At 36.1% G+C, this 24,511-nt stretch overlaps 1 protein-coding gene across 4 annotated transcripts in view; it reads right to left on the minus strand.

The window, feature by feature from the left end:
* Window positions 1–527: 527 nt before the first annotated feature.
* Window positions 528–24,511, minus strand: part of agap3 (ArfGAP with GTPase domain, ankyrin repeat and PH domain 3) — a 187,954-nt gene continuing 163,970 nt past the window's right edge. For all 4 annotated transcript variants that reach the window (XM_048174739.1, XM_048174740.1, XM_048174738.1 and 1 more), the window contains 5 exons: window positions 24,276–24,430; window positions 24,066–24,156; window positions 22,378–22,600; window positions 5,147–5,402; window positions 528–5,058 (listed from right to left, as the gene is read on the minus strand). In XM_048174739.1, the coding sequence (XP_048030696.1) occupies window positions 4,846–5,058; window positions 5,147–5,402; window positions 22,378–22,600; window positions 24,066–24,156; window positions 24,276–24,430 (938 nt within the window). In that variant the 3' untranslated portion in view covers window positions 528–4,845. The remainder of the gene's footprint in view (window positions 5,059–5,146; window positions 5,403–22,377; window positions 22,601–24,065; window positions 24,157–24,275; window positions 24,431–24,511) is intronic.

Here is a 24,511-nt window from a genome sequence, read left to right on the forward strand (position 1 = left end):
TGTACCAGAATAACCATACAAAACCCAAGTTAAAGGTGTCATTAATAGTTTTGGCCAGGTTTTCTGAAAGATTAACTGTGCACATATGCTAAAAGCTAATTTTGTCATCAGTATGCTACAAACAGACAAAATATGTACACAATATGTTCAAAACATGCTAATGAAAAGCTAATTTGGTCAGCCTTTAGGACTACACAAGCATATTGATGACTAGAATAACTAAAATAGACTAATAGCGAAATCTATTTAGCACAAAAGTGTCTCCAAAAAGACAAAAAACCCACACAATTATTCTCAAAGAGCGGTATTAAGGAAATAATTTAGAACAAAGCATATCTAGAAAAATATCACTAACCTATAGAAATTGGTCATTTTCTTTATTCCCACAATTTTTCCAGGCCAGAAAAAATGATATTTCTAGGTTGAGAAAATGCAAACATTGAGAAAAGAGAGGAAAAAAATTTCAACAAATTCTCAAGCACACTTTTTCATAATCACATGACAAATGAATGAAACTTTTTCAGCACTCATGGTATAAATCATTTTATTGGAGTGTTTATTATGTCAATAGCCAGCCAAGCATCCAATCACACAACAGCTAACTCTCATGAAATTGCTCCGTCATGTTCAGAAGGAGCCTTTAAAAACAATGACAAATTAAAAGAACCAACAAAAAGTTATCAAACAGCTCAATAAAAGCAACAACAAAAAGAATTATTTACATCTTGCTTTTATAAATATGTCAAATGTACATATAATACACAAAGTACCTCAATGGCCAGACAATGTGCACACATTGAGACCCAAAAACAGGTACCAAAAACAACTTAAAAACAGAACGGTGCCTCTCTCTGGTACTGGGCTACTTATTGAGCTTTACAGGCGCATCCCGGCGTTCAATAATCCGGCAGTTGCAGGGATGATGGGCGAGAGCTGATTATCATTTTCAACGGCCATATTCCCAAAAGCTCATCCAAGTAACCTCACGCCATACACAGGAGCCCAAACTCAAGGTATATATATATTTTTAAAAAATGTTCATAATGTTGATATATGTTCACTTTATGAAGGTCAAAAGGGTTGCGGTGGGCAGACCACCAAAAGAAACTTTACATGCATGTTGCTCCAAATGACCTTCCAGAATTAAAAACAGGTCTAAAATACAATTAACCGCAGACATTAAAAGCCGTTGTATTTTAAATCAATGGCATTTCTCCTAAAGCTTGGTTAGATGAAGGATGCATGTACAAATTTGACTCAGATATGAAAGAAAATGTACCTGCTAGAAGGTAAAACTATGGAAGCTTGTTTCTGCCACGGAATTGAAAAAAAAAGTAATTGCCATTTATTTCTCGCAATTGTCTTTTTTCCTCAGAATTGAGATACAAACTTGCAACTGCAAGTTATAAAGTCAGAATCGTTAGATATAAACTTGCAATTGCAAGAAAAAGTCAGAATTGTGAGATTACTTTTTTTTCTCAGAATTGCAAGTTTGTCTAATGATTCTAATTTTATAACTCGCAATTGTGAGTTTGTATCTCACTATTCTAAGAAAAAAGTCTTTTTAGAATTGTGACATATAGAGTCTCAATTTCGAGTTATAGTCAAAACTGCGAGATGACTTTTCCTCCTCAGAATTGTAAGTTCATATCAATTCTGAGGGAAAAAAGTCAGGATTACTACATATAAACTTGCAATTGCAAGGGAAAACATCAGAATTGCGAGTTTATATCTCGCAATTGTGACTTTCTCAGAATTTCAACTAATTCGGCCATTTTTCAGAACTGTGAGATATAAACATGAAATTACGTGAAAAAAGTCAGAATCGCAAGTTTATATCTTGCAACTGTGACTATTTCTCAGAATTTCAACTAATTCGGTCATTTTTTTTTTTTGAATTGTGCGATATAAACATAAAATTGCGAGAAAAAAGTCAGAATCGCAAGTTTATATCTTGCAATTGTTACTTTCTCGGAATTTCAACTAATTCGGCCATTTTTCAGAATTGTGAGATATAAACATGAAATTGCGAGAAAAAGAAGTCAGAATCGCAAGTTTATATTTTGCAATTGTTACTTTCCCGGAATTTCAACTAATTCGGCCATTTTTCAGAAGTGTGAGATATAAACATGAAATTATGTGAAAAAAGTCAGAATCGCACGTTTATATCTTGCAATTGTTACTTTCTCGGAATTTCAACTAATTCGGCCATTTTTCAGAATTGTGAGATATAAACATGAAATTACGTGAAAAAAGTCAGAATCGCACGTTTATATCTTGCAACTGTGACAATTTCTTGCAATTGTGACTTTCTCGGAATTTCAACTAATTCGGCCATTTTTCAGGATTGTGAGATATAAACATGAAATTGCATTAAAAAAAAAATCAGAATCACAAGAATTGTGACTATTTCTCAGAATTTCAACAATTCTGCCATTTTTTCAGAATTGTGAGATATAAACATGAAATTGCGAGAGAAAAAAGTCAGAATCGCAAGTTTATATCTTGCAATTGTTACTTTCTCGGAATTTCAACTAATTCAGTCTTTTTTTTAATTGTGAGATATAAACATGAAATTGCGAGAAAAAAGTCAGAATCGCAAGTTTATATCTTGCAATTGTTACTTTCTCGGAATTTCAACTAATTCGGCCATTTTTTAGAACTGTGAGATATAAACATGAAATTACGTGAAAAAAGTCAGAATCGCACGTTTATATCTTGCAACTGTGACAATTTCTCGGAATTTCAACTAATTCGGCCATTTTTCAGAATTGTGAGATATAAAAATGAAATTGCGTGAAAAAAAAGTCAAAATCACAAGAATTGTGAATTTCTTAGAATTTCAGCAATTTCTCAGAAATATATATCTCAATTCTGCCTTTTTTCTCAAAATTGTGAGATATGCAAACTTGCAAATGTGAGAAAAAAAGTCAGGATTGTGAGAGAAAACATCAATTACTTTAAAAAAAAAAAAATTTATTCCATGGCAGAAACGAGCTTCCATATAAAACACCTAAAAAAATAAAATAATGTAAACTTAAAATACTGTCTGGTAAAAACTCGACACCTCCCTCTCACTTTACCACTTTCCCTTTAACTGACGTGCCAAATATTGATCAGGGTCTAATCATGATTTCATATTTCAAGTAAGGAGTGTTTTGTAAAAGTTCACGCCGTACACATTAGCAAACGAGGGTTAAGGCTGATAGGTTTCGGATGGGTACATAATGGCCATCACATGACACACATCTAGCTTCAAGAGGGAGAAGGAAAAGCTATTTTATACACACATCTGTACATAATCCCGTTCATCCCATCCCATTCGATTAGAAACACACGTCTGGATTCTAATGGATACAAAAACATCCACACTGTCACAAGTGTGGAGGTCACTGGACTCGTAACAAACACACACTTCACGGCGAGAGCGTCTTATTTCGTAATCTAGCGCGTAGGTACCGTCCGCTGCTACTGAATGGACCTCTCATTAGGCAGGAGTGCTTTACGCCGGAGAGGGACGACAGTGTCAAACAGTTATAAGACCACTTGAGACCGGCCCAGAAATGATTCAGACAAGGCATCCTTAATAACACAGTATTTGTCAGGTAATCAAGCCTTTCAAGGTGTTTCTTTCCAAGACAATCACGTAAAGGCTAAATGTAAAATAGGAACGAGTATGATGATTTGGGTTTTGTTATCTCACACTGATGCTACAAATGGTAATGCGTTACCCAGCAGCCATAGTGTTTCTGAGCTTCGTTCAAGGGCACAATGGTGGTGCAACCAATAAATGTGTGAAGTTTGAGTATAATATGGGTTCAAATATGTTTAGCATAAGTTGATTTAAAGCATAAGTTGACTTGAATGAAGCGTTTTTGTGTGAAACTCACAAGAGCACATCCAGGTCACCCCAAAATCAAAATCAAAAATTAATAAAATATATTTTGTATAAGAAAATTAAGGACCATTAAGAGTTTTTTTGCATTCTGATTTTTTTTTTTTCACAATCTCCCCCTTAAAATTTGTATTACTATTTTTTTGTGTAATTCTTTTATTTCTTTCATTATGATTCTCATTACTGTAATACAGTATTTTGCACTATATTAAAATAAAAAAATTAAATATTTTATCTTTATTTAACCCTTAAAATTAAAGTAGCAAAACAAATTTTCTTTTCTTTTGACTTTGAGGTGAAATACACGTTCTTGACAGGTTTCATCAGAATCGCCGATTTAAAGGGACAGTCCATCCAAAAATCTAAATTCTGTCATCATTTACTCACCTTCATGACTTTCTTTGTTCTGTGGAACATAAAAGAAGATATTCTGAAGAATGTCAGTAGCCAGTTTTGGTTCCCAACATTCATCAAAATATTGTTTGTTTGTTTGTTTTTTCCGCAGAAGAGGTTTGGAACGACTTGAGGGAGAGTAAATAAAGACACAATTTTAATTTTTGGTTGAACTATCCCTTTAACAACATCATTTAACATTCCGATGGACAAAAACCCAGAGGATCCAATACTGATTATTTCTAAACCGATGTACCTTAAAAATAAAAACTTGAATTTGTTTAGAACCCGTTGCCCATCATTTCTCTTATTTTGCTCTATACACAGACAAGAGGATCCTTAAAAACGTCATTTTCTTCAGCTTAAAAATAACACGCATTAATAATGTTAACACTGCTAATTCTCGGTGTACGCTAACATTGGTCACAGGAAGTCGTCATGGGGTGATGGCTTTACGTGACACGTATGGCACTACGCACAGTTTCCTAATAATGACGTACTGCTGAGGGAAATGATGCCATTTAACGAGAGCAGCATCTATGGGAACATCAACACGATTACATGATGCTAACACTACGGTTCAGCTCGCACTGAGCGTTGTTGTTGATGTTGGGGTTGTGTCGGGTGGCCGTGGGTGTCGACAGGCCGCCGCTGTCGCCCGGGCAACCGTGTTGGATGAGGATGTCGGTGCACTCCTGACTTCCTGCTCGCTGCGCGTAGGACAGCGGCGTCTGACCGCGAGCGTCGCGACTCTTCACGTCCACGCCGTACTGAAAAACGGGGAAAAATATTTCTGAAATTAATGATGGAGGGGAATTTAAGAAGGAAAGTATCACAAGGCGTTTCAAGTGTCCTTACCCAGATGAGCAGCTGTGTGATGACCACATTAGCCATTGCGCAGGACAGGTGCAGCGCGGTACGTCCATCTCCGTCCCCGTACGTCTCGTTGACCTCTTCTTTGGTGCCGTGGGCTAACAGGAGAACCACCAGCCTCAGGTCGTCCTCCACCACCGCCCGCAGGAGCTGCTGCCCCAGAGGCACGTCAGACTGAGGAAGACCCACCAGAAACAACTTCTGCTCGTACTTCGCCCGGATCCAGCGCTCCTTCTCTTCTCTGAGAATAAGGATACACATAGGGATCAACTTTATTCTTGTAAACACACTGTTTTGTTTTTGCAGTTGTCGTTCTGGTAGTAAACACCTTTCTATAGTAGTACATCAAATCAAAACTCTGAATCAACAAAATTCACATGCAAAAATCAACATTTTAGTAAAAATGTATGTATGTAGGTAAATATTGCTGCTCATTACTCTTTGTTATATAAATGAACATTATATATGTGTCAGTCTTTAATGCATACATTATATATTAAATATAGATTAATCCTTATTAAAGCAACAAAAGTTATTCAGTCAAGAGCAGTGAGTGATTTTCTCTTTGTCTTTTATTCTTTGATAAACATTAATGACACACACAGCAGCAGGTTTATTACGTCACTTTAAGATCTGATGCACATCTGATGTCCTCACAACTTTTTATGGTCTTTTAAGACTTCATTTAACTCATTTAAGACGAGAATACTCGACAAAGCACCATTTTGGCATAATTTTGTGTGTTTTTGTTTGTTCAAGTGCGAAAGAGAACTCAATGTGGCCGGCGCGCTGTTTGAAGCGGTTTTGCGTCCATTACACAGACGGCGCTCCAGTACAGATTTAAGTTATTATTTTTTTTTGCATCTGATCGCGCTTAAATGGTTAAATAGCACTTGAATGAATGATAGCGTCATCATATTATGTTACACTAGCTAAAGGATAATGGGAAAAAATGGGTGATGAGTTATTTGACCCTTCGCAAAGACCCGCCCCCCTTAGTTACTGTTGCTTTGACCGACAAGCCATGGCTCTGTCACGCCACACACAGTGAAAAATACATCGCGGAGCAAAGAGGAAACTGACAACACGTCGACAGAGAAGACAGAGTAGGTTACTTATGATATTAAACAAAGTCGCAGCTTTCAAATTGTGTAATTTTTTTAAGAAATTCGAACAATAAAAACCGTTTTGTGGCTCTTTAATGTGTCGTGACAGATCGCTGTAGCGCCTCAGCTCAAGCGGCTCGTGAACCGATCATCTCTTCCTCTTAGTTCATTTACAGCATCAAATAAACATGAATGAACATCAGAAGGAATGTTGTTTAAAATGCAGAAAGACGTCAGTACACACCATTTTTCAAGTTCAAGTCCACCAAGGATAATCTTCTAACTCCTGACTACTTTGTTGGACAAAATGGCAGATTCGGCGTTATGATTGGTTAGATCGCTTGTCAATCAAACTCCCGGCAAAGGGTCAAATGCGTTAAATATTTTCAACGCGTTAAACTGAAAAAAATTAATTGCATGCGTTGACGCGTTAATTTTGACAGCCCTATTATTCGTTTTTGCATTAAATCATTATAATATAGTATTATTTATATAAATACATTATTTAATAATATAATATATTATACAAATTCGCCCAGCCCTAATATCAACTCCTGTCTTCCACCTACTTTGACACCTGTGGTTAAATGTGATTTTACATGTTGGATCTTGACAGGGTTGCCAGGTTTGCGTAACAAAACCAGCCCAATTTCTATTATAAACCCACACAATCACGGGCAAAACTAGCCCAATTGCGGAGGTGGGTTGTCGCCAGAAAAAAAATCACGTTCTGTGGTGTAAAAATCGGTGTAAAAAAGTTCCAGCGGGGGGCACTTCAACCCACAGACTAAAAAACAACCAGCGGCAACAGTGTAAAAGTAGCCCATTCCGCGGGAAAACTGCAGACTTGGCAACGCTGGACCTTAATGCATTAGATAAACTTTGTGACTTATGAATAACTGACAATCCCAGCAGAGTCTGTAGTTCTGACATAATCCTATCTGTGACTTTGAGGAAGTCCTGAGTAATTCAGCTATGATTATGATAAAGGTCACAAGGGAAGAAGGTTAAATGTACAAATCACACCGCACACACACATCCATAGCGTTAACTTCCTTTAAACTGGCTTTCCATCAGAATCTAGAGGGTTAAAGTCTGTCTGGCTATCGAAAGGTTACACATTGTGAACAGCATGTCTATCGTGGACAATACAGGAGTGTGTGCGTTAGGGGGGGAAGTCGTGTTTTTTATCGCCGCTGTCAGTGTTGTCAGTCCTGCCCGGTGAATCCCCACAAAGGAGGCCCTCTCAACACTGGCCCCTCAACCCTCTAGGGGTCTGCCGGCAGCCCGCCAGATCGAAGGCCCAAAGAAAAGGGCTGAAAGAGACACACTTGGATGAGAGAATGGGGTCCAACTCTTCACTGCACACCAGACTTCTATCTATCCCTCTCTATCACCCAGCCACCCCCCTCTCCTCTCTTTTGCTGGCATTCATGGCAATGGCGAGGGGTACGGAGCAAAATTAAAATCGATACGAGCGTATCTGAGCATGCTCAGTGCCGGTCTGACCCGCTGACCCCGTGCGGCGGGTGATAAGGGGAGCAGAAAGGAGCTGTTGTTTGCCTCGCTGGGGTGAGTGACAGACAGAAGAGACAGAAAAGAGAGAGCTGATAGAGGTAAAGAGTGTCTTGAGAGATGTCGGGTGACGGCTTTCCCTCGGGACGCGTCTCCACAAAGACACCGTCACCATAACGGCAGTGCTAATGTTTACAACAGCAAACCAACAAGATGAGAGAGGGAAATGACATAAATAATGACATCTACAGTATTGATGAGAATGGCTTGGCCCATGAAATACATACTACAAGTCTATATATGAGGAGTTAATTTGCAAAAACTCAGTTTTTATTAATTCTCACAAATCATGTTTTTTTTTATTGTGCATTCCAAGTAATATCAATCAAACTGCAGTTGGGTTTTTTTGATTAAGTAATAATAACTCCAAAAAATACAGCTAACTTACAAAATTAATTTTCAATGAAAGTATGTTTTTTTAATAAATTAAAAGTTTGTTTTTTAGCAAAAGCAGATAACTCCAACAGTCGTTTTTTGGCAAAAGTAACTAATAACTCCACATTTCATGTTAAACCAAACCAAGTAATTGCTTTATAATTGCATTTACACACACTCAAACACACCTGTGTACACAAACACACACACACACACACGCACACAAACACAAAAGGACAACCAAGGGTTCAGCATGTAAGACATGTATGGTGAACAAGGACTTGCAGGAGTCAAAAAATCCTCGATCACTTATCAGCTAGCGCGTATTTTTGAAGTGACTAACAGCCCTGTCACCTGACCTGAATACTGCGCACTGATTCGCTAAAACGGGCTTATCGGTTTCTGTACACAAACAACAAGAGCGCTTGTCGGTTTCTTCTGTAAAACGAGAACTCGCAATGCCTTGACAGTGGACAGTACCGGCTTTTCTGACAAAATGTATTTAGGGTTCAGAACGTGCTATATGTGGAGAATAACGCACGGCAGTCAGTTCATTTTTTTAAAAAGTGCCGTTTATCAGTTTTTGCAAATGAACTCTTCATATAGTCTCTGTACTAGTGTTAATTTCATAAACCAAAATCAATGAAGAAAATTGTTCGTCGACAACCTTTTTTTCCCATGACTAAGACACCAATATCACTAAACTATAAATGTGACTACATCAACATGGAATATCACTGTCGAAAAAAGACGAGACTAAAATGTAGTTAAAAAACCAAAAAAATTCACAAAATCCCTCTTTGTAATTGTCAAATAAAAAGAGGATACAAAATATTACAGACTGTTTTTAATGTTTGCGGTTGCCAGATCTCAAGATTTTAAATCCCCCAATTAGAAATTTTCTGTTAAAAAGATACATTTTCTGCCTGGTGTTTTACCTAATATTTGCAACCATGTGCACATGCTCTCTCCAGTGGAGAAGCTACGGGTGGGGGTGCACGACAATTCGGGCCCACCCAATAAATAGTTGGTCATTTTCCAAAAGATGTATGCAATAATTTAATAAGTGATAATAATCATAATACATATCTTATCACACTTATATAACTTTATCTAGTTAGTTAAAAGAATGATTAAATGCAGGTTTCCGTGGTCAATTGCAGATGGTTTTGTAGTTTTCCCTCTTCATTTAGGTGCATTTCACACATTTGTCAAAATGATTGTTTGATTGCTCAGTTTTTACGTCTGTCTGTGGGTTTTCCAAATATTTAACAATGAAAAGTATTAATGGGGTTCTTGATTATGATTAGTTGATTAGTTAGTTATGATTAGTTAGTGTGTAATGTTTCTGTTTGAGCACAAACAACATCTGCAAAGTTACAACACTCAAAGTTCAATGCAAAGTGAGATTTTTTTTTTTTTTTTTTTTACAGAAATCACTGTTTAAGGACTACAACAAATGGCAGTAGGGACTACAACGAGCTTCTTCCTGGGTTGATGACATCACAAATCTCAAAATTTGCATAAACCCCGCCCCCGAGAACACACAACAAAGGGGGGTGAAGCCATGTTGGGCTGCTTTAGAGAAGAGGAAGAGTTGTTGTAGTAGAGTGTTGTTGTCATGCCGTCATTTTACGCCGGACTGCTTCACAAACGAGGGTCAATTCAACGCTGGATTTACACAAAATGACGGCACATGCTAGTCGATGAGTTGAATCAACTCCACAGCAACTACATAAATGTATCCACTAGCCATTCAAAAACATCCAGTTTCATTCTAAAAGTTGTAACTTCTTCCTGAGTCTCTCCATCAGTGTCGACTCCGGTTTGAACAATGTAAGGCTGAACACCGTTACTGACAATCCTCATTTTGGCTGCGTGAGATTCTCCAGCTTTGTTGTTGTTGAGCAACCGAAGCGTGAGCTGTTAAAGCTCCGCCCTCTTTTGGAAAGTGGGCAGAGAGCAGCAGCTCATTTGCATTTAAAGGGACACACACAAAAACGGTGTGTATTTGCTCACACCCAAATAGGGGCAAATTTGACAAGCTATAATAAATGATCTGAACATTCACAGACACGTTCTGGGGACTTATATTATATCTTGTGAAAAGGGGCATAATAGGTCCCCTTTAAGTACTGCCAGTTAAACAGGATTTGTCAGAGAACACATCAGTGATGAGGTGCTACAATGGGAGTGTAAACGAAGCCACAGTCCTTCATTATCCTGAGGACCAGAGCAAACAACAGACACTTCCTCTGATGCGGGACTGACTCACACGTCACAACCACACTCACTAGCATTTCAACTGCAAAACCCAAAATAAATATGAACGACAGAGGAAGAGAAGCTTAATTTCTTTAGTAAGAGCTCAAAGTTTGACACCCCAGCATTGTGGCAACAAACTCTACATATTTTCAGTAGAAAACGCACAAATCCAAAAAGTTTCTGCAAATCATTTCAATGGTCTCTAATCAGTGTCTTAAGGAGGTGTAATGCACCTCATTGAGGTGTCATTAAAAAATGAATAAGAAAATAAGCAACCAAACAAACCTGACCTAAAATAATAAAAGGAACCACTTGATGTCTAATTAAATGACTCAAGTCAGCAGTTACATCTCAGCATTTACATGCATCTTAGAAGTGCACTCTTATGCTGAACAACACCGGCTTTATGAAGCAGAACAAATGTTGTGGCATCTCCAAACTGATAATCAGTTATCCCGTGCCACCATTATATTCCCCCGAAGACAATCGCGTGTGTTCGAGCAAGTGTTGTTTAAGTCACTTTGGCAACAATGGCATGAGCTAATTAAGTAAGCCACATCTTTAATGCTGTTTCCCTGAAAATCCTGACAGGTCTTTGTGAACAAGGCAGAGAGCAATTGAATGGACTCTGGGCACAGTGAATCGTTCTTCAGAGAGAGAAACTGAGTGTGTGTGTGTGTATAATTAGCCTCCCTCCCCTCCTCCTTCAGCAGTCAATCTTTCAAAGCTTGTTTTTCTTCTGAGGAGACCCACCCTGTTGTTCTCTCTTCATCTGAATTCTTTACAGGAAACCCACAGCGCCATCGCAGGGGTTTAAGAGGGTGGGCGACTCTTAAACTCGAGGAGGAGAGAAGTTTGAAAGTGTGAGAGGTTTGGGGAAGGAGGAGGGTGAGTTTACCCTAGTTTAACAAGGGAGAATCACTTTTGACAAGTTGAAGGACAGATTCATTTACAGGGTCACCGACAAACACCTCAATGCAATGACATTTAAAGGAATAGTTCACCCTTAAATGAAGATTTTGTCAGAACTTGTTGAAGGAAGGAAAACAAAAAGCGATGTTTTGATGAATGTTCATGCTGCTATTTTCCATACAATAAAGGCTGTCAAACAATAATCATGTGACTATTTGTGCACTATATTTAAAGTACTTTTATGCCATATGAGAGCTTTCTTTGAGGAACAGATCAAATATTAAATCAAATATGGTGCATTAAGATATATCAAGCCAGGTTTGATGTCAATGACGATTGGTCAAGAAATTCAAGAACCAATGATGTCTGACTGAGATTCAAGTCTGGACAAGTTGTCTTAGTATGTCTCAACATGTCTTCGAATGCATGTTATTTTCAAATTAAATTTCGGTCTGTTACACAAAACTTTCATATGACTTAAAATACATGATGACATGATAAATAAATATAATAATAAATCATAATAAAATAAATAAAAAATAAGGTACTTTTTTTCCTCATTTTTGGAGCTTGATGATATCCTCCACTTTCACTTTGATGGCAAAATAAAATAAAATAAAAATAGAAAATTAGGTATATTTTGTTGTTTTTTGAGCTTTATGGTATCTGTCCGCATTAAAAATAAAATAAAATAAAATAATAAAAAATAAATTAAAAATATGGTACTTTTTGTTGTTTTTGCTTTATGGTATCTATGCACATTCAAAACAAAATAAAATAAAAATAAGGTACTTTTTCCTCATTTTTGAAGCTTGATTATATCTATCCACATTCACTTTGATTGCAAAATAAAATAAAATAAAAAAAAAATAAGGTACATTTAGTTGTTTTTGGAGCTTTATGGTATCTGTCAACATTCAAAATGTTAATGTCAATGTCAAAAGTAAAATAAAATAAAATAAAAATAGGGTATTTTTTGTTGCCTTTGAAGCTTTATAGTATTTGTCCACATTCAAAATAAAATAAATAAAATAAAAAATGTTAAAATAATATAGTTATTATAGTTATACAGTAAAATGTAGTTATTTTTAGGAGCTCTATGGAATCTGTCCACATTGACTTTTATTGTGTACAAACAAGAGTGAACATTCTTCAGAACATCTTTTGTGTTCCATGAATGAAAAAACAAATATATAATGACAATTTTCATTTATGGGTGAACTACTGCTTTGCTGTGTGGCTCAGATTAACTGATGTTGCTTAACTGTTTCTATTTATGAGATGACATCAGATATCGGAATAGCTGATAGATCCAAATAATTTCTGTCTGCAGCCCTTTATGAAGCTTTTAAAGACTCTTTTAGTCAGTTTATGGTCACCTGTCCTTGAAAAGGAAGAAGGAAGATTTCAGAAGCAGCAACAGGCTTCTCAAATACCCCTGGCCACTGCCACTTGAAAGGAGAAGTGTGAAAGAGAGGAAGAGAGGGGCTGGTAATCCCGCCTCAGACTTTTGTTTGAAATGGAGACCCAATCCAAACACAGGGCACTGTGTGGAGGGGTTTATGGGAGAAAGCCGAGAAGCCATGAAAAGACACTTCCTCTCGGCAGGAGGAAGAAAAATAAAATGTGCAGCTTTAGCGTGTCAAAAGCGAGGGAGGGACGAGGAGGCCAGGAAAGAGTGATGAGATGGAGGGAAGATTCTCTCTGCAGGGGGAGAAAACCACATTCAGGAAACACACACAGCACACACACACACACAGCACACTGGTACACACATATTTGCAGTGAATATCAGGGTTGCTTGGGGGACATCGGGGGACTCGAGTGTGAGAGAGACTATAAGTCTGAAAAGGAGACCAAACACTCTTTATATCCAACTTGACTTTATATGCTGTTAACTGCTTCAAAGGGAACAACAATAAAATTAGCACTTAATAATGTCACTCAATAATAAATCATTAAAGTCAACATGACCCCCATTTACTTTTTTTGTCTTAATGTTCATGATTGATCAGTGCACTTTATTCTAAAGAAAAAAGATTCTTGTTATCTTTAAACAAAACAATCAAAATGAATAAAATGTAAGTAAACTAATATTATTAATATATTAAATATAAATACATTTAATTATAAATGTTTTATAGTAAATATAATTTTTTTTAGGAAATATAATGAATAAATGTAAATATAAATGTTTAATATTAGTAATTCCTAGTAAATATAATGTTTAATATTAATATAATAATTCAATTGTGTGTGTGTGTGTATGTATATATATATATATATATATATATATATATATATATATATATATATTTTTTTTTTTTTTTTTTTTTTTTTTCAATTAATTTTTTCCATTAATTTATTTACATATAGAAAAAAATAATTAATCGAATATTATTATTTATTTATTCAATTAATTAATTAATTCAATTAATTTATTTCCATATATATATATATAATGTAAATAAATTAATGAAAAAAAAATATATAATTGTGTAATAATATATATATATATATATATATATATATATATATATATATATATTTTACACAATTAAGTATATATATTACACAATTAAGTATATATATTACACAATTAAGTATATAAAATTTAAGTATTATATTAATTTGACATTTTACATGTTATTATATTATATTTGAATGTTTATTAGTGTATTTATAATGAAATATATTTATATTAATTGGATCATTTTTCCTCCTGTGTAGCTTTGGTTATGTCAGCAATATGTTAGTAAATAATTAATTAATTTGATTAATTATTTTTTCATTCATTTATTGATTATATATATATATATATATATATATATATATATATATATATATATATACATATATACATATATATATATATATATATATATATATATTTATTTATACACACACACACACACACACACACACACACATATATATAAACATGCACGCACAAATGAGTGAATTTGAGTGAATTTTTCCTTTAATATACACAATTAGAAGCTATGAAATAAAAACCCAAACATATCGTGTTCTTTGCGGTCAGCTGGAGTGAGGTATCAGGTCAAGCTTTTACAAGACCTTTTCTAGCATCAGCTGACCCTAATGATCACAGAAACGGGAAAATGATTCCTGTAGCCTGGCCCAGAGAATCAGGAACACATGAATGCACTCCAATACGGAGGAAGAAACAACAGGGCAATTACTCAACCCAGACTAAACAGCACACTGGGATTTATGAGAAGGGTCCCTATGTAGCGCACACTCGAGGGGAGGCGTCTCTCCAGGAAGGCCAAAAAGCAATTGGACATGCAAGTGAAAGTGGACCATCTTAGACACAAATGACGAGGGCGTGGAAGAAGGTGAATGCCTTCTTCACCAAACGACCAATCAGAGCGCAGGACCAGGAAGTGAATGGGTTCATGGAGGTAAATGGGGCTCAGAGGAAGGGAAACTTCTGAAGGGCCTCGCCAGCACACACAAACACAAAACAACCCCCTGAAACTCTCAAAAGACACATCAAACAGAGGGGAGGGAGAGCCGAACGGCCCTCCCAGCAGGGATGGAGTGTTTGTAAAGAAGAGAGAGAGAGAGAGAGAGAGAGAGAGAGAGGCAGGAAGAGAGAAAGAAACAGAGGGGGAGTGTTTGCAATGAGACAGTGTCAGTGTGTAGTTCACTTTTATGAATGACGCTTCATGTACTAGACACTTAACAGGCACAACACACATTCACTAACAAAGAGCTTTAATGTTTCTACCATGCGAGTCTATCTGATTATATCTTGCCCGATTCTCTTCTTCAAACATATATTCTTTATAAAATATGCTGAAGATGGTGCGCAGAATGTGTTTAAACCTCAAGATGAGTGTACAAACTACACTAATGTTCACATTTTTTAAATTTAAATTAAGGAATTAGTACTTCTATTCAGCAAGGATGCATTTAATTGATCAGAAGTGACAGTAATGATTTCTATTTCAAATAAATAATGTTCTTTTGACCTTTAAAGAATCCTGAAGTCACAGTTTCCACAAAAATATGAAGCAGCACAACTGTTTTCAACATTGATAATAGTAATCTTTCTTGAGCAGCAAATCAGCATATTAGAATGATTTCTGAAGGATCATGTGACAATGAAAACTGCATTTTAAAATTCAAATAGAAAAATTGTAATAATTTTTCACAATATTACGGTTTTTACTGTATTTTTGATCAAATAAATGCAGTCTTGGTGAGCAGAAGAGACTTCTTTCGAAAACGTTCCTTCTCTAAACATGTAATCACATTACTTTTCTTGTATTGATGGAAGGGACTGTGCTTTATGCTTACAGTTACTGTTCATATAACTAATTATGGGTCATTTAAGACCTCAAATTTAATTTGACAAGATTGTTTTGGTCAAAATGATTGCGTTCCGTTTGATTGACATGTACAGTACACTACCAACAACAGTGACATTTAATCACTCGCTCGCTGTTTAGGATGCCCTATTTTGCAAGATAGACCCCATTGTTTTTAATAAAATTCATAATAATTGCTAAATGAAAAATAAACAACATATAAGTTCAATCAAGTTCATTATGAATTATGATTAGTTGGGTCTGTGTTATGAAGCTAAAAAACGCAAAACATCTACTAATAGATAATTAAATTTCTTTTTCATTAGTGATTATTATGGATTTTTATGAAGAAAAAACGATTATCAATATTATTAGGAATTTATGAAAAAATGACCACTGTAAAATTTTGAAAAATAAAGATATTCTTTATCTTGAGTACATTTTCTGCAGCAGGCGATGATAGCACAAACAATACTCTGAAAAATGTACCACAAGAAAGCAAAACATATTTTCATTGCTAGAAGGGGAAATGAAAATGTGCGACAGCAAAAGCAATTCATGATGTCAAACATTTATCATTCCAGTATTTTAACTCATAAAAGGCAACCCGCCTGTATGTGCTGATGTATTTATAATTACGGTCGATTCCTGAAACTGAATTCAAATAGAAATAGATAGGATAGAAATGCTGTACTTTAGGTTTTTTTAAATACTAAGAAGAAAGATTTCTTTATTACCTTTATATATAGATATATACAGTTCTTTTCAAACACTATAAGCCATTAAACGCCATTCTGGTGTCAGACCGTATTACTCTGAGCTGTCAATCAAACACTAGCTCTCACCTGATTGGCTAAAACACTGGCTTGCAAAAAGTCCATCATTCTTCAATCAATGGAAACAAAACAACATCTGAAACCCACACGAAGGAAACTCATCCCCATCCACTGCATAACATAGGTCAAAAAACAGTAACGGAAAGCAAAGACTGAAAATACAATGAGAAGGTCCTGCAAATATAGAAAAGAGGACAGGTGGGAAAGAGAGGAAGGATTGACGGCGTGTGAGAGGGGGAAAGAGGTTAGTGAAGTGATTCATTTGTATTAGTGCCACTGCCCTGTGGCGAAGACGCAACGGCAAATTATTTCTGAAACAAACTGGAGGATCATCAGAGCTATTACCTGCTCTGGCCGAAGGGCATCGTCTGTGTGTGTGTGCGTTTGAGAAACTGTGAGACGCACAATCGCTATCTCTTTCAGCCCAGCCTCAAAAGAGGAAAATAAAAAAGAGGAAAATAAAGCGTTTAGTGATTGAGGGACATCACGCATATAGAAATAGATACAGATCAGTGTTATTTCAGCATCACTGATATACTATTATAGTTTTTAATAATGTTTTGAATATGGTTTTAAAGTAAACTATAATAACCCTGATACAGATACAAATATTTTGCATCTAATTAGTTTGTTGATGAACCCCCACATCATTATATACATTTTAAAAGCAATAAAATGACGTAAGTGTGACGCGATCGATTCAAATCAAAGACGTACACGTGTGCGAATCGTCAGCGTCCCGTCTCACCAACAACTGAAAGAATTCTCTCAGTCTTGTGGCACGCGGGTGCCAGGCAATTAGAGTCGACACGAAAACACACACAACTGCCAATTTCTAATTTAAGCCCAAACAGCCTCGGATGAGCCAACCTCTGCAGCGCCGCTCTCGCTACCCAGCAAGATTGATGGCCACACAAGAATTCATGACAAAACTGTGTAAATCTATCATAAATCTATCAATCTGGTTAACAGATTACCAACAGAGCTCCGTGATCGATTGACGCTGCTCAATAATTAAAACAATATTTATAATTAAAACGGCTGGAAACACATCAGCAGGTGAGACGCATCGAGTTTCCATGCGTGTCAAATCTGGGTTTAGTTATAGGGGAAATGAAAATTGCCTGTTTAACATCACAGAGGGAGAAAATATAATAATGCTTTATGCTCAAATATAGGGCGAATTCAGAAAATTCACCTCAAAGGCAAAAAGTAAACAAATTTAACTGAATTTTCATGAATTATCTCAACATGTTTTTCTTCTGTCAAATCAACTTAATTAATGTGGTTCAGATGACATAATATTTTGAGTTTCTGTTGAGTAAACCAATCACCTTCATTGTATCAACTCAAATTTTTTATTTCAATGAACTCAAAATTAGGCAACCAGGTAACTTACTTTAAGTTAAACCAACAATTTTTTTTACAGTGTACTTGGTTCACAAAACAACCCTACTGTAATAAACAGAATAAACAAGTAAAATAAATAATAAATACTAATAAGTAAAACAAACACCTACATCTTTTAAATTTAATGAGCTTAGACAGCATCAATAATATAAACTCAAAATAAGTTTAAATAAATCTCTATAATTTTAATCTTTGAGTGCTTAAACGGAATAAATAAAAAATAAAAAAGTGCTAAAAATACATCTAAATAAATTTTTTTAATAATGATTATTATTTTTTATTATAAATACTTAAGCATTTAAATACATTTAAATCTCTAGAATTTTAAATGTTTATGAACGTTTAAAAAAAAAAAAAAAAGTAAAATAAATATATTTAAATAAATCTCTATGAATTTGAACTATTATGAGCGATTGAACAGTATGAATAAAAATAAAAAATGCAATATAAATGTTTAAATAAAATCTTAAAATGTCAAACTTTACAGAGAACTTGAATCGTCTAAATCAACTAGTCGGTTCTATAATCAAGTAGCTAATAATAGTAAAAATAAGCTTATATCATTGAGACACTGTGGACTGTCTTTCATCCTAATCCCGCAGACTTTGTCACATATGAGTATTTGTGTTTAGCTCATGGGAAAGTGTGTACACAAGTAATCCAGAGTCCATTACAGCCGCACATGGCTTGTGTTATGGGGTTTAAATTAGTCATCAGGGCTGTAAATGAGAGAACACTGAGACTTGTCACCCTCACTCGGATGTTAGTTTTCACCTCCGTGATGAGAGTTAAATCAATCCTGCCTGACTGCACGACGGTAAAAAGAGCCCGATTACTCATCTCACTGATGTCAAACGACATTTTGATGATACATATATAATTGACTGTCCAAATGACCCATTCATACCAATGAGTGAATGACCAACATGAACCAAAAAAACAAGCGCTGAAACTGTGACTCAGGAAATGGACTGAGATGTGTATATATATGTGTGTATATATATATATATATATATATATATATATATATATATATATATATATATATATATATATATATATGAATGAAATGAAATCAAATTACACCAGTAATTATTGTTACATTGAGAACCCCCCATAAACAAATGCACCCTGATGACGTACACCCTGAATACACACCATGTTTCACCCATTACTCTTTGGCTAAGGAAAATCAGTTATGACGGTAATGAGATTTTCAGTTTTTGTCCGAGCGGGTGAGAGAATGAGTGAGCGAGCGAGAAAACGGGAGAAATGGAGGATGCCGTGAACCATCAGATTCTCCTGACAATGAAAAACATTCCCTCCTCCGGCAGTGAGCCAGTCCTGACGACTGAAGTGTGAGGGGGATATCAGCATCAATAATCTTTCATCAAGTCAAAAGCACTCGGCTGCAGCCCGCCAACCACTCAATAGATAACTGTGAGCCATCACTCGCCGCTGAGTGAGAGAAAAGAACGGAGAGAGAGAGACAGACAGAGACAGAAAGCTGAAGCACCCCAGGTGGTGAGTAGATCGAAAGGGCTATCTTCCTTTACACGCTATCTGCGGCACGCACACTTTTGTAGGGCAGTTGTTACATCTTTGTTCACGTTCTCCACTGAGGGAAATCCTGATGCTGTCTTGCATACTATGAAGCAGCAGGTCACTTCGCTGTCTTGTAAACAGATGGTATAGCAGGTAAACAAAGGTATATTAAGACATAGGCAAGCAAACATACAAATAGGTTGGTTCATAGACAGATATTTTTGACTAACTTGCAAAATTCTTCAGAAAATGAAGAATCTCATTATATCAAATATATAACACTATTAATTCGGGATGCACAATAAAATTACATATATAATGCTGTCAAATCGATTATTCACGATTAATCGCATCTAACATAAAAGTTTGTGTTTACATGATGTGTGTGTATATATTTTATATATATATATATATATATATATATATATATATATATATATATATATATATATGTGTTGTGTATACACACATATAAATAAATATATATATATATATATATATATATATATATATATACACACACACACACACACACTTTTATGTTAAGATGTGATTAATCGTGATTAATCGATTTGACAGTACTACATATATATTACATTTTTATATATATATATATTACTTATATGTTTATATATACATGTTTGTGAGCTATAAACTTAGAGAAATCACTAACTGCCCATCCGATAGCATCTCTCAACCTGATCAAACAGATAAAGGCGTAAGATACAGTTCAGCAGCTAATGCAGTAGCATTCAAATAAATCCTACATTATGATGCATTAGACCAAAGCTCAGGTCAGGCAGTGTCAAGGTTTCTGACTGGATTCATACCCTCAGGAGTGACTGATACACCCCCCTGAGTGATGGATAGCTGTCAGAGCCATTGAGAGTTCTCAATTCAGCCCCAAGGGGAGTGCTTTGAGACTGTAATAGTGTCCTTAATTGCCACCAAAAACACTCTTTTCTCCAGGTCATTAGACAGATTGGGAATGTGAGAGCGTGTGTCAGGCTTAAAGGGGGGAAACACCTCGAGACATCGCCTGGAACCAGAACAGGTGAGCAGCTACAGACAATGGTCTATGGACCCTATTATCTCCTGAAACATCTCATCTTCTTCAAACAGCACTAATGGACCGATGATTGGGTGAAGACTTTGATACAATCCAGTCATTGATCATATAACTGACACTGGATGCAAAATACGCTTCCATACCCTGAACAAAGAGTCCATTGTAATCTTCTTCCCTTTCAATGTTTCACTTTCTTAAATACTTGAAGCCACCATGTTTAATTTCAAACGATGCAAAACAAAGCTTTCTGTGAGTGTTTAATTCATAAAACTTTCATAGAACCTGTTTAAAGGTGCCATCGAATGTTTTTTTACGAGATGTAATATAAGTCTAAGGTGTCCCCTGAATGTGTCTGTGAAGTTTCAGCTCAAAATACCCCATAGATTTTTTTTAATTCATTTTTTTAACTGCCTATTTTGGGGCATAATTAGCCGATTCAGGGCTGCTGGCCCTTTAATTGCTCGTGCTCTCCGCGCTTGCCTTTAACAGCATAAACAAAGTTCACACAGCTAATATAACCCTCAAAATGGATCTTTACAAAGTGTTCGTCATGTATGCTGCATGCATGCGTCGGATTATGTGAGGATTGTATACTGTTATATTGTTTACATTTGATTCTGAATGAATTTGAGGCTGTGCTCCGTGGCTAACGGCTAATGCTACACTGTTGGAGAGATTTATAAAGAATGAAGTTGTGTTTATGAATTATACAGACTGCAAGTGTTTAATAATGAAAATAACGACAGTCTTGTCTCCGTGAATACAGTAAGAAATGATGGTAACTTTAACCACATTTAACAGTACATTAGCAACATGCTAACGAAACATTTAGAAAGACAGTTTACAAATATCACTAAAAATATCATGTTATCATGGATCATGTCAGTTATTATTGCTCCATCTGCCATTTTTCGCTATTGTCCTTGCTTGCTTACCTAGTCTGATGATTCAGCTGTGCACATCCAGACGTTCATAATGGCTGCCCTTGTCTAATGCCTTTCATAATGTTGGGAACATGGGCTGGCATATGCAAATATTGATTCCGACTGTTACGTAACAGTCGGTGTTATGTTGAGATTCGCCTGTTCTTCGGAGGTCGTTTAAACAAATGAGATTTAGATAAGGAGGAAACAATGGAGTTTGAGACTCATTGTATGTCATTTCCATGTACTGAACTCTTGTTATTCAACTATGCCGACGTAAATTCAATTTTTGAATCTAGGGCACCTTTAAGAAGTTCAAACATTATTCAAATTGACTAGACGAGCTGCCATTTGGTATTAGTCTATGCAAGCAAGTATTTAGTAGGGGTGTGACGAGATCTCATGCCATGAGATCTCGCAAGATTAAAATGTTACGAGGTTTTTCATTGCGGTGAAAAGCTGCCTCGCGATATTGCCATGACGGAGAGTGAGGGTGAAATTAGGATAGAATATGCCACCGCTACGTTTACATTACCCCTCCATTGTAAAAACAATTTAATTCAGTTCGCTTCAATCCCATCCAGCTCATCCAACACGAGCTGCAGAGTCGTACGTAGTGCAGCAGGAATCAGAGTTCACTGATCACGTGATGAGAGTAAGATGAGATGACTGACAAGACCATGGCAGATGATTTGTTGCACAACAGAGCCTAAGCATCTGACAAGTCAGTTAACAAACTATCTAACCTATTATACACAGAGTTGTTGTTTGAATTCATGGTGCCTGGGACAAAAGAATCTGGCCATGATGATTTTGTTGACTTGACAAAATCTTGTTTTCGAGGCTACCAGCAGGCAACTCACCTGGTGCTGTCCACACCGGGTTTGGTGTATCCTTCCACACAGCCCTCCCATACGCTGTTGGCCATGGCATTCCCAATGGCTGTCATCACCATGCTGAGTTCCACCGGCCAGTCGTCCAGGTCCAGAGACCGTACGCGGGACAGATGTGTACCCAGGTTCCTGTGCATCCCGGAGCACTCGATACAGATCAGAGCGCCGAGGTTCAGACTGGCCCAGTCCGGATCTGAGGGTCAGAGACGATTACATTTCAGTGTACCATACCAAATTAGCATTGCATGCATTTCAACGTCGGATATGGGTAATTTTCAGCAATGTCTATGTCAACCTCAAAGGAATAGTTCACCAAACAATGAATATTTCCTGATTATTTACTCACCGCAAGGCCATTCAAGATGTATATGAATAAAAAACATTCCAAGATTTGGACCCACTTTATATTAAGTGGCCTTAACTACTATGTACTTACATTTAAATTAATCATTTGATACAATGCACTTATTGTGCACATACATGTTTTTACATTGTACTTATATTTTAAAAACACCTGCATGTAATTACATCTGTAATTAATTTCTGTAATTACATTTATAATTACACTGTTGACCCATCCCTTAACACTTACCCCTACCCTTAAACCTACCCATACCACCAAAGCTTTCCGTAACCTTACCCGTACCCCACCTCAATAGCTGAAAATGTGTTTTGTACATTGTACTTATTTTTTATGTAAATACATAGTAGTTAAGGCCACTTAAAATAAAGTGGGACCCAAGATTTTTTCCTCAATGTAGACTATTTTTGATGGTCAAAAATCCACATTTAGGCATCTTCAAAGGGCTCTACGTGACCCCAGTTGATGAATAAAGGTCTTCTCTAGTGAAACAATCAGTCACTTTCAGAAAAAAGTTATATCCTTTTTTAACTAGTAACTTCAAATGTTCACTTTTGTCCAGTACAGAGAGACAGTTGAGTTCACGACCTCTCACGTGACGTATGCACATTGGGAAGACCACATGTCTCTTATAAAACAAATTATTGTTGATGTATAAGTATTTGTTTAAAAATGGTCAGTTTGTGTGTATATCCTGGACGTAAACTCCTTTTGTAAACAATGTGGCGGTTCTTGCTGCCTACATCACCACCATTTACTTGCATTAGATGAAAAATCTTGGAATGTTATATACATCTTGGATGGCCTTGGCGTGAGTAAAAAATTTTGGGTGAACTACTCCATATCCCGGACTGGGATTTTGTACAAATGTGGGTGAAACTACCCAACAAAAAATGAAAAAAAAAACATCTCATTATTACAATTATTTTTTTGTATTTTTAGTGCTGTTAAATCGATTAATTGCGATTAATCGCATCTAACATAAAAGTTTGTTTACATAATATACAGTATATGTGTGTATATATTTTATTACATTTATATATATTATATGTCTGTGTGTATATGTATATATTCATACACAGACATGTTAGATGTGATTAATCGCGATTAATCGATTTGACAGCACCATTTTTTTCAGTTATTTTTTATTAGTTATATTATTTTTATTACTTTAATGTACTTTATAACATTATGACATCTTATACAACAAAATAAAAGACAAACATCTATAAAATATCTAATGAAATGAGACCAGCTTCATGTTCAGAAACGGGTGCAGTCACAATGTTTCACTCACTGGGGGCGTCACAGTCTGCACAGAAGCTGTTTCCCCTCACGTTCCTGATGGACTGGATGGTCACTGCATCACTCTGGCTTCCTAATCGAGACTATATGCCATAACAATTCATAAATCAGAATGTGGAAAGAGTAGAAGGGTTTGTTTGAGTGTGCATACAACATACTAACCTATTTCCACGGTACCTAAACGAACATAATACCATCTTACCTTGTTCTTGCTGCTTTCACAGGACTGCAGACTGGCAAATATCTGACTCTCAATGGCCTGCACCCAGAGTTCTCTTTCCTCATATGTGGAAGCCTCAAAGTGCCACATCTGACCAGTCAGGGACACAATGATGAACTCAAAGGACTCTTCTTGCTCTGAAACACACCAAATGTGAGATGGGTTTGAATACACAGTGGTCAGTTCAATTTGCCAGAATATGTTTGATAATGACAGTT

This window comes from Megalobrama amblycephala, linkage group LG22 (assembly GCF_018812025.1).
Source record: "Megalobrama amblycephala isolate DHTTF-2021 linkage group LG22, ASM1881202v1, whole genome shotgun sequence".
NCBI lineage: Eukaryota > Metazoa > Chordata > Actinopteri > Cypriniformes > Xenocyprididae > Megalobrama > Megalobrama amblycephala.